General features: G+C 68.0%; 1 protein-coding gene and 1 long non-coding RNA gene across 2 annotated transcripts in view; both read left to right on the forward strand.

The window, feature by feature from the left end:
* The first annotated feature begins 2133 nt into the window (after nucleotides 1–2133).
* LOC142364698 (uncharacterized) lies at nucleotides 2134–3391 on the forward strand. The gene is made up of 2 exons (XR_012766328.1): nucleotides 2134–2255; nucleotides 2691–3391. It is a non-coding gene; the product is annotated as an uncharacterized LOC142364698 (long non-coding RNA).
* A 1395-nt stretch (nucleotides 3392–4786) lies between these two features.
* The window catches only part of NUDCD3 (NudC domain containing 3), a 31841-nt gene continuing 23505 nt past the window's right edge, over nucleotides 4787–13122 (forward strand). The window contains exons 1-2 of the mRNA XM_075444615.1: nucleotides 4787–5044; nucleotides 7486–7766. Coding sequence (XP_075300730.1) covers nucleotides 4847–5044; nucleotides 7486–7766 — 479 coding nt within the window. The 5' untranslated portion in view covers nucleotides 4787–4846. The remainder of the gene's footprint in view (nucleotides 5045–7485; nucleotides 7767–13122) is intronic.

The following is a 13122-nucleotide window of genomic DNA, read 5'->3' on the forward strand; positions in this document are numbered from 1 at the left end:
CGCTGCTCACGCCTCTGCCACGCTGCCAGCAAAGCCTCGCGTGCTTCCCAGTGCTCTTGGAGCTCAGTCTTCCCTGCAAGCCTAAGCAGCAACCCTAAAGACGCCCGTGTGTCCGTAGAGAGGAGGGCGAGACGTCCTGCCACCTCCCGCCGGGTCCGGTTCCTGGAGGAAGAACCCAGGCCCCAAGCGGAAGGCGTCTGCGTGCGGCTGCCAGACTCCACGGCCCTCCCCCACCTTTCCTGGCGGGCTTGGGGTGTCTCCAGCCTTGCTGGAACTTCTCTTGGTGACGGCGACAGGACGCTACAACAGCAGGGAGAGCTTCCCTGCCCAGGAAGCAGGAGAGTCACCCCAACAGCCCCGCACGGCATCGCTTGGGGCTCCCTCGCGGCACGGCTGAAGGGGCCAAGCAGGGCAGAGCAGAGGTGTCACCGCGGGCAGTGCCACCGCAGAGCCCTCTCGTCATGGCACAGCCAGCTTCACAGCCTCCAGCCCCGCGGCCTCTTCCCAACCAAGCCAACGTCCGACGCTCCATCCCTCGCCTCCCGAAGCCAGTGGACATTTTCGTTTCCTCTTCTCACGCTTTTCACGCCGGTGCACTTGCGAGACGATCCTAAAGCTTCAGATTTAGAAGAAAACAAACCCACAGCCCCCCTCAGGCTTCCAAACCCGCGGTCTGTTCACAAACAAAAGTCACCGGTCGTGCTAACAGAAGGACGGGAACTCAGAAGCCCAACGGGAGCTCCCTGCTACCGTGCGGCTGCGCCTGGCTCCGGACGTGGGGAGCCCGAGTCCAACTCCCAGGCCAGCACTGGAGGCCACGGCTGGGCTGCACGGGGTGATCGGCCCCCGCCGTCCCCACCGGCCAGCACCCTCCTGCCCTGTGGCTCTTCTCGCCAGCTCCTCCCTCGCGGTTACACGGGCAGGCGAGGAGGAAAGACAAGCACCGGGTGAAAACGGACAGAGTCATTCGCAGGGCCGAAAGGGAGAACCCACGGAAGCCACTGAACGAGCAGGTCTGGGGGGCTCTTCCGAGAGAGCTGCTTTTCCACGCTTGACACGACGTCAGCCTGCGCCACGGCCCGCTTCTGCTCTCACCTGATGCTCTCTTCTCATCCAGCGAACGGGAAACCAAGCAAAAACGCCCACGATCGAGGGTTAGGATTTTCCTACCGGATCTTCGAGTCACCCCGGAGCTGGTTGAGAGGAAAGCCATGGGTGTCCACCCCAGGCGTTTCCAGTGCTCTCGCTGGACGAGGTTACGCGGAGAGCTTGTGGAGTCTCCATCCCTGGCGGGACCCGAAAGCCCTGGGCAGGCGGCTCCAGGCCGCCCTGCTTGAGCCGGGGGGTTGGACCCCCCCTCTGCCGTGCGTTTGATCACGGCTGCGTCCCTCGGCTCCCGGGCTGGGTGGTGCCGGCTCGGAGCCCGACCCGGCTCGCCCTCGCTTGTCCGAAGTCCGGAGAACTCGTGGCGGGGTGTGTGAGCACGCACGGCGTGGTTGGGGTTTTCCCGGTCCTCCCGGTACCGGGCAGGCGCAGCACCCCCCCGGAGCGGGGGCTCCTGGCCAGGCGTCGAGGTGCTCCCAGGGGACTCGGGAGCCGGCTTCGTGCTGCCGGACACCATGGGCACAGCACTGGGGCTTCCACGCCGCCATCTTGGCTGCGGAGGAGGCCCCCGGAGAGGAGCCACCCCGGCCCCCACCGAGCACCCCTCTGGCCTGGGACCCCGCGCCCAGCGGCCTGGGGAAGGGTGGGCACCGTTTGTGCCCCTTCCTGGGCCTCCCTCTCCCCTCTCGGCGGCCACTCGCTTCCCCCGGCCGCGGCAGCCCCCCGGCCCTGCCTCCAGCTCGGCCGCAGAGGGTCGAGGCGGGGGTGCGGGGTCCCGGCGTCTCCCCTCGCCCCGCGGGACCCCGGGCCGGGGGTCGGGGGCGATGGCGGCGGGGGTCCGGCAGGGGGCGCTGCCGGGCAGCAGGAGCCGCCGCTCCGCCCGGGGTAACTGCAGCCGAGCGCGCATGCGTGGAGCCCTGCGGCACGCCGGGAGCTGTAGTCCCCCGCTGGGGAGACTGCAGCGCGGCCTGTGCCGAGAGACTACATCTCCCAGCATGCCGCGGGGCGCGGCCGCGGCCTAGCCCGTCTCCATGGAAACGCGGCCCGGCGGAGGCAGGCCCGGCCTGTCGCGGTCCCTTCGAGGACCACAAGCAGCTCCCTGGGCGCCGGCTGCCGGGGCAGACACCCGGGAAGGGCGGCCCCGGCGCGGGGTGAGCGCCGGGCCGCGCCCGCTGCAGGAGAAGGGCCCGCTGGCCCCGCCGCGCCCCTCGGCAGTGGGTCAGGGGCTGGCGGCGCGGAGGAGAAGTGGGCCGTGCCGCGGGGGAGGCCCGGGGGAGGCCCTGGGGGAGGCCCGGGGGGAGGCTGGAGACCCCGCTGTGCTCCAGGGAAGCGGGCAGGGCAGGAGGGGACGCGCGGGGCCGTTGCTCGGGGGAGGGGGGAGGCCTTGGCTGGCTGCCAGCGCCCACCCAGCCGCTCTCTCAGTCCCCTCCGCAGCTGGGCAGGGGCGAGACGAGGCGAGGACAGGCTCGTGGGGCGAGGAAACGCGAGGACAGGCTCGCGGGGGCAGGGAGATCGCCCCGCGATGACTGTCACGGGCAAACCGGCCGCCACGTGGGGAAATCACTTTAATTTATCGCCAATTACAGCAGAGTAGGGCAAGGAGAAGCGAGAGCAAATCTTCAAAAAGCCTTCCCCGGCACGAAGGAGAGGGAGGCCCCACAGACACGGATGTTTGCGCTGTAGCTGCTGAGGACAAGAGACAGGAGCCACGGTTTCTTCTGGGTGCCGCCAGCTGAAAAGTGAACTGCAGGACGTCCGTATCCGAGCTGGACACGAGGACTCCTTGTCCCGTCGGTGACGCGGAGAGGAGGGGGGGATGTCTCTGGCAAGGACTCTGGAAAGCAGCGGATTTCAGCCCCCGCAGGCTGTGTCACCTCCGGCTCCTGCTGCCCGCAGCAGCCTGGGCCTGCGCTTGTCTCCCGCTGCCCGTGGTGAGGACTCAACGCTGCGCCCGTGTCGCCTCTCCCCGCCCGCGCTGAGGCCTCACCTCCCCGAAGGCCTCGGAGATGACGTCAGGACCTCCTGCCCCACCGCTGCGTCTGGGCTCTGGCCCTGCCTCCCCTGCCCTTGGGTCCCGGTGTCGGGGAAGCTCTCAGTGGGCTGCACCTTGGGATTCCCTTCGGCCACCCCCTTGCACCCCGTGGCTGGGATACGTGGGGACGGAGAGCCGCTTCCCTTCTGCTGCGGCCTCCTGCCTGCTCGTCTGGTGTGGCGGAAAGCTTATCCAGGGACCCGAGAAACAACTTTATTTCTGCAGCAACCTCCAAAGAAAGGTGCAAAGAGTTCACGCAGAGCCTGGGTTGAGTTTGTTGTAAGCTGGGAAGGAAGCGGTGGGGAGACCGTGGGGTTGCTGTGGGCTGAAGTTCTCTGGAGAAGGGACCTGCGCTGTTCAGCAGCCCTGCGCCTCGAGTCCTCTCTCCCCGTCACTGGCAGCGTAAGGGACTCATCTCTGTGGATGTGCCCAGGGACGCGTGTGGGGCCTCGGGAGGCTGAAGCCTCCCCCAGTGAGTCCCCGTGGAGATGCCTGGGGCAGGAGGGGTCCATCTCACGCCGCCTGCAGCTCTTGAGGTGGCTCACCCTGTCCGTTGGGGCCCAGAGGGCACCCACGGGCCTCCCCACACCCACCCTGTGGGCTTGGGAGCCTTCAGCAGCGGCCGGGCGGGGGCCCTCGGTCCTGGCGTTACCAACGCTGCTGTGGTGCCTGGCTCCGGCACAGCCGTGGGCCGCTCCAAATTGTCCCCAGGCGCTTCTCTGCCCCATCGCCATCCCAGAATCCCAGCATGGTCGGGGTTGGCAGGGCCCTCTGGGGGTCACCCAGCTCAACCCCCTGCCCAAGCAGGGTCACCCAGAGCAGGCTGCACAGCACCGCGGCCAGGTGGGTCTTGAATATCTCCAGAGAAGGAGAGTCCACAGCCTCCCTGGGCAGCCTGGGCCAGGGCTCCGTCACCCTCAGAGGGAAGAAGTTCTTCCTCGGGTTCAGCTGGAGCTTCCTCTGCTTCAGTTTGTGCCCGTTGCCCCTTGTCCTGTCGCTGGGCACCACTGGAAAGAGTCTGGCCCCGTCCTCCTGACCCCCACCCTGCAGATATTTAGAGGCATTTCGAAGGTCCCCTCGCAGCCTTCTCTTCTCCAGGCTGAACAAGCCCAGCTCCTTCAGCCTCTCCTCGTAGCAGAGATGCTCCAGTCCCCTCCTCATCCTCGCAGCCCTGCGCTGGACTCTCTCCAGTAGCTCCTCATCTTTCTTGACCTGGGGAGCCCAGCACTGGACCCAGCACTGCAGATGGGGCCTCCCCAGGGCAGAGCAGAGGGGGAGGAGAACCTCCCTCGCCCTGCTGGGGGTCCCCAGGGGACTGCAGCCCAGCGGGGGGGTGTCACTGGGGCCACTGGGGCGGGGGGTCTCCTGGGTAAAGTGAAGTGAGGGGGGGGCGCCAGGCTCTGGAGGTCCCACTGCCTCTCTTGGAGGCGCTGGGGGGGGTCCCCTGGGTACCACAGCGGGGAGAGGAGGGGTCCGGGTAGCAACACTGGGGGACAGGGGGTGCCACCGCCACTTCTGGGGGCCGGGAGGGGTCTCCCGGGTACCATAGCGGGGCGCAGGGGCCCGTCGGGGGGGCCGGAACGTCGATGCGCGGCGCAGGTTCCGGGCGGAACGGGCGGCGGGAGCGCAGGGTGGGGGGGGGGACACGGCGCGGGACGGACCGGAAGCGCGGCCGGGCGCTGTTGCCGTGACAGCGGGCCCGGAGCCGCCATGGAGGCCGCGGCCGCGCTGACCGATATGTACGACCAGGCGCTGCTGGGCATCCTGCAGCACGTCGGCAACGTGGAGGAGTTCCTGCGCGTCCTCTTCGGCTTCCTCTACCGCAAAACCGATTTCTACCGCCTGCTCCTGCGGCCCGGGGATCGCCTCGGCTTCCCGCCCGGCGCGGCGCAGGCCATGGCCCTCCAGGTACCGGCGGGGCGGCCGGGCCTGCGGCTCTCCCCCCCCCCCGCCCCGGCGGGCCTCGGCGGGGCCCGGTGCTGGCTGTGGGCCGGGAGGTTCCGGAGACCGGTGTTGGCCCAGTGGTTGGGCCTCGCCAGCCGCGTTTGCCCGCTCCGAGCCGGGCGGGCCGTGTCCCCCGGGGCTGGGCGGGTGTCCGCCGGCGGGGCGGCCGCGTCTGCTCCGGGAGGTGCGGGCTGGGCGGGGGAGAGCGGGAACGGCCCGGCAGCCCCCCGGGGAACGGCCCTGGCCCGGAGGAGGATGCAGGAGAGGTGACCCTGCGGGTGGGAAGCGTCACCCTTGGGAGAGGATGGGGAGCCCCGGGGGTGGGCGAGGGCTGCGAGACCCCTCTCGGAGCCCAGCCCCGGCTGGAGGAGGCTGTCGGCAGAGCGGGGCCAGGCCGGGCTCAGCGGGGGCTGCCACCGGGAGAGCAGCCAGCACCGGGCTCGTCTCGGCGCTGGGCGAGGGGCGGCGAAAGCCCTGACCATGCTGGTTTCACCACCCGGGCAGGCTGGGCTCGGTGCTGGGCCAGCACTGGAGGCCTCTGACTCAGGGCTGTTCTGGGCCATCATTAGTCTTTATTAGCAGGGAGGTAACGAGCTTGGAAAACGAAGGGTGAGGCTGGATGTGGCGTGTTCATCTTCTCGGAGCGAGCGAGTTCCCCTTCGCAGGCCGGGGTGATGCGGGGAGGCTGGCGGGAGCTCCCTGCCCCTCTTCCTGCAGTGGTCGGCGGCACGCGGGGGTCCTCGTCACCCCCCGTGTCCCCGCATTAGGCCCCGTGGTGGGAGCTCGGTGGGTGAGCAGTGAGCCCGGGGAGGCCTCGGGCTGCAGAACAGAGAGCGCGGAGCCCGGACCGCTCGGCACCGGGGCAGCAACGGCCGGAGAGCTGTCTCGTGTCCCCCTCCAGGCCCATTTCGGGCTGGGCACAAGGAGCGAGGGGCAGCGCTGCGACCGCAGCGTTCCTTCCCCAGAGAGGGGCTGGCCAGGGTGGCCTCTTGGCTGCAGCCGCAGGGACCTGGAGCGAAGGGAGGGTGCAGGTCCGAAGGGTCTCACCCCTGGTCCCGGCTCGGCGCAGCCCGGGGAAGGACACGGCTTTGAGGCGTCGCTCTGCACGATCCGCGCGGGGCTGGCTTGAGCTCGGGCTTTGGCTGGGGAAAAAGAGCCGGGGTTGGGCACCGCGCCTTCGCACAGAGGAAAGCGATTGCAGAGCAAGAGGCAGCTGGAGCGGGGACGATGCCCAGCGCTCGCCTCTCCCGAATCCTCGTCCTCACGTGGGGAGGAAACCCGGGGCGAGGGGCGTGAGCGCGCAGCGTGGTGAAGCTGCTCCCAGCCGGCTGCGGCTGCGCGGGCGGGAGCCCTCCCAGCGCCGCGTCCCTTTGCCTTACGTGTCCTGACGCCTCGAGCGAGCGGCACCGCGGGCCGGTGTGCGGCCTAGGGCTGGTCTCCCGCTGGAAGCACGGCAGCGGGCTCTGGAATATTCCCGGGAAGCGAGGCAGGGCTGCGTTTGAGGCTCGCTCGCTTCCCGGGCCGTGTTTACAGTGACAAACGGCCTGGCACTTGGGTGGGAGAAGCTTCAGCTCCTTTGAGGAGCCGGGCGCAGGTCCCGTACGGCCGTGCCTCCCCCGGCTGCGTCCCGCCGTTGTGGGTTCAGCTTTTAACCTCTGGCCTGCGCTGAACGGGCACGGCTAGAAGCAAACCGCGGCGTGGGATCGCATCTTCTGCTGCCGCTGGCTTGGGCAGCGACCCGCTCGCCTGCCACGCCTCTGGGGATGGGGAGGGGTGGCTTTTCTGTGAGCACCTGCATTTTTTTGGCTTGAACCCATCAATTCTGGCTGAAAACCCTTCATGAGGTCACTCTGCTCCTTCTCCTGTGCCGGCTAAGAGAGCTCGGAGTCCGTTCGGGCTCAGTCGGCGCCGGGTGAGCCGTCCTCCAGCTTCTCCTGGGCTAGCCCATGCCGTCTGCGCCTCAGAGGTTTGGTCTGAGCTGCGGGCTTGCAAACGGCCCCGCGCTGAGCGCTGGAACGCAGGGCGAGGGAGGCTGGAGGGGCGATGGCTCCCTCCAAGCCCCTTCCCAGCCAGGAGCTGGAGCTCGTTGCCTTTCCCTGGAGTAACCAGCCCTTTTCCCAGCAGCAGAGGGTTTTCAGCAATTCCAAAGCGGCTCCCAGGACCTCGGGCTGTCTCTGAGGTGTGGCTGACGTGGCCGTGTGAGCGTTGAGGTAGTTGGTGGCTGGTTTTGTTGGCGGCTGAAGGAGCTCGGTGTCGGGAGTGGTGGGCCTGTGGTGTCCAGAGAGGGAGGGAGGGACAGTAAGAAGTGCCCCAAGCGTGCAATGCTTCTCCTCTCCGTCTCCCCCAGCTTCTCGGGCAGAGCTCTGTGGCTGGATGACCCGCTCGGTTTGCTTTTTGTCTTTCAGGCATTCAAAGTCTTCGAGCGGATGGCGCGGCAGGATGACGAGAAGAGGCGCCGAGAGCTGGAGGCGAAGCTAAGGAAGAAGGAGGAGGAGGAGGAGGCCGCTGCAGCCGCCGAGAGGGTGCAGATCTGCCCCGCAGCTCACGAGGTTGAGGTAGAGACAACAGTGGAGCACGGCCCAGCGCCGGATGCCGGGGGAGCCGTGGGGACGCAGGATTCGGCCGCAGCCCCCAGCCCTGCGTCTGCGGAGCCCCCGGGGGCTGCTGCCCCAGCAGAACTGCCCACGTAAGGCTCTCTTACTTTCTTTGTGCTCCTCGCGGGGGGGAGGCAAAAACGCCGCGGTGGGGTTTGCTGTCCCGGCGTACGGCCCTTTTCGGGGCTGTAATTCCCTGCGGGAGGGCAGGGGTTTGTCCTGCTGCGGGTGGGCTGGTGTCTCCCCTCGCCTCGGAAGGCGGCACGGCCCTGTACGCAGCCCCGCAGAGCCGGGCCGTGCGCGGCTGGGCTGAGGGTCCCCGCTGTCTGTCGCAGCTCTGGGGAACCCCAGCACCATCCTGCGACCCTTTTCTCGCAGTTTTCCGTCTCGGGCTCCCCGGTGTGCTGTGAGACGTCCTGGCAGCCAGGCGGGAGCTTGCACAGGCACTGCAGTACCTGCTGTCGGCACGGGCGGGCCTGGCTGCGTGGCAGGCAGCGAGGCCGGCCGCGGCGTGGCAGATGTGTGGCAAAAAATGGGAGCGGAGACCTCCCGAGGCCTCTGGCCTGACCCTTTGCTCCGAGCAGGGCCGGCTTTGAAGATCAATCAGGCACAGCCCAGAGTTTTCCCTTCAGCTCTGTTCTTTCACCAGACTCAAGCGGGGCTGAGCAGCCTTGGTTTTTACAAAATCTCCTCGTTTGAAGTGATTTCAGGGTGTCTGGGACGCTTCTGGCTCGGCTCTGCCCGCTGAGCAGCGGGAGGTGAGCTCCAGCGGACCAGCACGGCCTTTATGAACCGCTTACCCGGGCAGGGTTCGCTCGGCCTTCCCGGGGCGTCACCTTGACCCCGAGCCGAGGCAAAGCTGTCTCGCCCTCTCTCAGGGCCTCCCGCCCCGCGGAGTTTCAAGCTCCCGCCTCTCCTCGCTGCCCGAGTCTGCGCTTCGCCTCCCCTCGGGGAGCGACGGCTCGAGCGGGCCGTGGCGGCTCGGGGAAGGAGCGAGGAGATGGCGGTGTCCCTCGTGTCGGAGCCCCACGCGATGGCTGCGCCGCCGCTTTTCTGGTCGCGCGCGGGGCTTTGCTGTGGGCCGTCCCCGCCGTCCCACTGGTGCGTGGCGAGGAGAGCAGCTTGGGCCGGTGACCCCTGTCCACCGGGCCAGGTTTAGGCACGTCAGCGGGGAGAGCGAGCCGCCGGAGGGAAGCGGGCTTTACTGGGAGAGCCCGGAGTGCTGGGAGGACTGGGACGGGCGGTGCCCTGAGGGGCAGAGGGGATTCGGCGCCCAGGCTTTGGGAGCTGTCGGCCCTCGGCGTGTGGAAGCGATGGGCTGAGGAGCAAAACTTTGGGGGCTGTGGAACCCTGGATGGGAGGGGAAGGCTGCTGGCTGCGCCCCGGCGAAGTGTCTGCCAAGTAACCTGATCCAGGGAGGAGGAGGAGGAGGAGGAGGAGGAGGAGGAGGAGGACTCGTGCTTAACTCGACCGGTCTAACACACATCCCGCGGGATAAAAATAAGCCAGAAGCCAAAAATGAAATCACCTGAAAAGCCGCGTTCTGCTGCCGGTGCCGGAGCTGTCCCCGGGGCGGGAGTCTGACGCCTCTCCCAGCGCAAGATTAGCGAGCCGGAATGAGCCCCGTTGGAGCTGGCGGGTCTCTGCGGCCGGGCAGGTCTCTGTGTTTCCAGCCTGGCGTGGTCCGGAACGGAAGGGAGGAGCGAAGGGCCGCGAGCAGGAGGCAGCTGGGGCTGCTCGTGCCCCCTCGCAGTCCCCGTTGTTGGGTTCCGCCACACGAAATTTCACCTTGGGTCCTGTAGCAGCAGCCGTTGGCAGTGGTGTTGAGCTGCCTCAAAACAGATGTCCGGGCTGCGGGAAGGGAGCTGGAGGGATTAGGAAGGAAGCTGAGCGCCGGTGCTGGGGCAGGATGCGTCCGATGGGGACAGCTTCTGCTGCGGAGAGCCGGTCTCGCGTCGTCGGCTGGGTGCGAAGCCCAGCCCTTGCGTCCTCCACCCTCGGAGCGTCTGTCCTGGCACTGCCGGAGAGTGGCCCCGGACAGAGGACGTGGTGTTGGATGCAAAACCCCGCCTGGCAGCTCCCGCGCCACTCTAGCTGTGAAAGGAAGGCGCCGTCGGCTGAGCACGGGTTCCCCTGCGGATGGCCATGCACCAGTACAGGCTGGGGAGCCTGCTGGGGAGCAGCTCTGCGGAGAGGGACTGGGAGTGCTGGGGGACGACAGGGTGACCATGAGCCAGCAGCGTGCCCTGGGTGCCAAGAAGGCCAATGGGATCCTGGGGTGCATCAAGAGGAGTGTGGGCAGCAGGGCGAGGGAGGGTCTCCTCCCCCTCTGCTCTGCCCTGGGGAGGCCCCATCTGCAGTGCTGGGTCCAGTGCTGGGCTCCCCAGTTCCAGAAAGATGAGGAGCTACTGGAGAGAGTCCAGGGCAGGGCTGCGAGGATGAGGAGGGGACTGGAGCATCTCTGCTACGAGGAGAGGCTGAGGGAGCTGGGCTTGTTCAGCCTGGAGAAGAGAAGGCTGCGAGGGGACCTTAGAAATGCCTCTAAATATCTGCAGGGTGGGGGTCAGGAGGACGGGGCCAGACTCTTTCCAGTGGTGCCCAGCGACAGGACAAGGGGCAACGGGCACAAACTGAAGCCGAGGAAGCTCCAGCTGAACCCGAGGAAGAACTTCTTCCCTCTGAGGGTGACGGAGCCCTGGCCCAGGCTGCCCAGGGGGGCTGTGGAGTCTCCTTCTCTGGAGATATTCCAGCCCCGCCTGGCCGCGGTGCTGTGCAGCCTGCTCTGGGTGACCCTGCTTGGGCAGGGGGTTGGACTGGGGGACCTCCAGAGGGCCCTGCCAACCCCCACCACGCTGGGATTCTGTGATTCTGCCCTGCCCGACGGGCTTCGCTTCCCGCTCCCGCTGCCCCAGACGCGCTGGCGGGGTGAAACCCCCGCAGCCCCCTCGGCGCCCGCCCGCTCTGGGTGCGTGGTGGGTGGGAGCGGGCGCAGGAGGACCCGTGGCTTGGCGGGCCGGGAGAGCGGGGTGTCCGCGGGGCTCGGTGTGGGGCAGGGTGGGCTGTAGTTGGTTTCTGTGCCTCTGGGGGGCACTGGAGCCCCCCCCGAAAGGCAGCGGGGCCCGGCAGCGGGCGTTCCGGGCACCCCCCGCCAGACTATTAATAATTTAAGCGGCTGCTTAATTCTGCGCAGCCCCTTCTGAGCCAAACCCAGAGCCACCAGCCTGCTTACGAGGGGCGCATGAATAATGCGCGGCGCCGGCAGCAGGAATGCAGAAAAGAGCTTCAACGAAAATATTTTTCCATCTCCCATCCCTCCCCCCCCCCCCCGCCCTCCCCGCTGCCGCCGAAAGCTATATAAAAACTCGCTCATTCTGTCAACCTGCCCGCTCCGAAAATGTAGGGCAGGTACCATCCCAGATCTGCCAGCTCCCATCAGGGCCTCGCGCCCGGGTGCCGGGGCGCTGCTCGTGAGCACCTCGCGAGGCGGCAGCGGCGTTTTCGGGGTCGAGCAGGATGAGGTGGGTTTGGCGGGTGCGGATTGCCCGCCGGGCGAGGAGGGAAGCGGGGCTCGGTTCCTCGCTCTGCCGGGGGCTCGGTCGGCTCTCCCCGAGTCCCTCGCCTTCCCCGCCTGTGGAACGCCCTGCCTCTTCGTGGGGAAGGCTGCCCCGCCAGCGCCCCGAGCACGGGGGTGATTTTGGGGGGACCAGGAGCCCTCCCGAGGGGGCCCAGCGATCCCCTTCGTGCCGCTGAAGAAGCCGGCTCCTCAGCCCGGCTTGCGGCTGCACCGGGCGTCCCCGCCGTCCGTCCCCGGCCGTCGCAGCTCTCGTGCTCTCCCCGCATTGCCGGGAGGGCGAGGGGTGTGTCCCCCCCCACCTTGTGCCCCCCACCACGGGGCTGCTCATCCCCAGGGCCGGCGTCGCTGCTGCACGGCTCACGCAGGCCCTGGCTCCGGCTTCTTCCCCCATCTGCTCCCAGAAGCCATCGTCGCCTGAGCTCAGCTCCTAATTTTGAACACCGCCGCCGCCCAGCACCCTCCCCTTCCCCCAGCTTGGATCTCATCCTGCATATATTTGCCACACAGCATTTAAAATAGAGCCCGGCAGCCCACGTGTGGCACTGCGCAGCCCGGCCTGGGCGCCCGGCTGCTGCTTCCTGGCTCCCCTCTGCTCCGTTCTTTCTCCGAGTGTGAATGGAGGGGAAAGCTCCCCCCGTCCTGTGAGCCCCCTCCCGGGGGTTACTCCGTGTGCGGGCGGGACGTGGTGGCGGGAGGGTGGGAGAGGGAGCTCTGGGAGGCCGTGGGTGGTGGTGGGTGCCTCACCTTCGCGTGTTTCTCCATCCGGCCCTGGCGTCTCTCGCAGGCGTGCTCAGCGCTGGGCTCTGTGGGGTGCTCTGTCAGAGGCCGTCGTGGAGCTTGGGATAACGAGTTTGGCAGGCCGGGGGTGTCTCCCAGAGAAGGAGCTCGAGGGGTGGACCCTTGAAGGGCTCCCTCGAAGGATGGTGGTTCCTCCCAGGCGGCTCCAGCCTGGCTCCTGCCTCCTCTCTGGGCAGCTGCCGTGGAGCCGTGGCACCCGCGCGCCCGGGCCAGGCCGCTGTGCGTGGAGCACCCAGGGCTTGAAACGGGACCAGCGGGACACGGAGCACTGGTGAGTGCCGGGCGGTGCCTCGTCCCTGGGGAAGGTTTGTGGCTGCCCCGGGGGACCTAACACGGCGCCTGCGCTGCCGAGCCGGAGCGGGATGAAACCCGGGGACCTCCGCAGCTCCAACGTTCACCTCCTTCGGCGTGGAGAGGGACGAGGGGGCTGTGCCTGGCTCCACCTTGGTCAGGCCCCAAAGGAGACCCTACCAATCTTCTGCTGTGTGGGACCTGGGGAGGAGACTCCCCATGCCCTGTGCCTGCTGCGTGGTTGTGCCGGGGAAGGGGTCCAAGAGGCAGCAGCATTGCCTGCGCCCCTGGCCCACGGACCCCCGGCCACGCTGAGCGCCCCAGCCCGGCGAGCCCTGCCACGGGGCCGCCTGCTGCTCTGCCGTCCCCGGGCTCGGCAGCGACCCACAAAAATCACCTGTGTGCTTTCCGGCTCGCTGTCGCTGGCGAGAGGCAGAGCAAAACCGAACGGAAACGTGTTAGTCCGGTGAGCCGACTCCTCTCCAGCTCTGCGCTCCCTGGAGCGGCCACTTCCATTCCCGCAGCCCCTGCGGCCGGGGGTTAACCCTTTGCGGGGCGCGCTGGGGAGCGGCCCCGGGATGACACAGCAGCGCTCTGGGAAATTTCCATGAGGCTTCTGTGTGAATCTCATTCGACTTAGCAACGGCTTGGCTTTGCCGGAAGCCCAGATGGATATATTTTTTTTTTTTCCCGTTGCGAGGTGCCTGCGGGATGGGCTTTCTGGCGTGGCTGCCTCCTCCTCGGGATGCCGGGGAGGGGAATTGCACTGCTGGGCACCCGCAGCA

The sequence above is a fragment of the Opisthocomus hoazin genome, chromosome 28, assembly GCF_030867145.1.
Source record: "Opisthocomus hoazin isolate bOpiHoa1 chromosome 28, bOpiHoa1.hap1, whole genome shotgun sequence".
Classification (NCBI taxonomy): Eukaryota; Metazoa; Chordata; class Aves; order Opisthocomiformes; family Opisthocomidae; genus Opisthocomus; species Opisthocomus hoazin.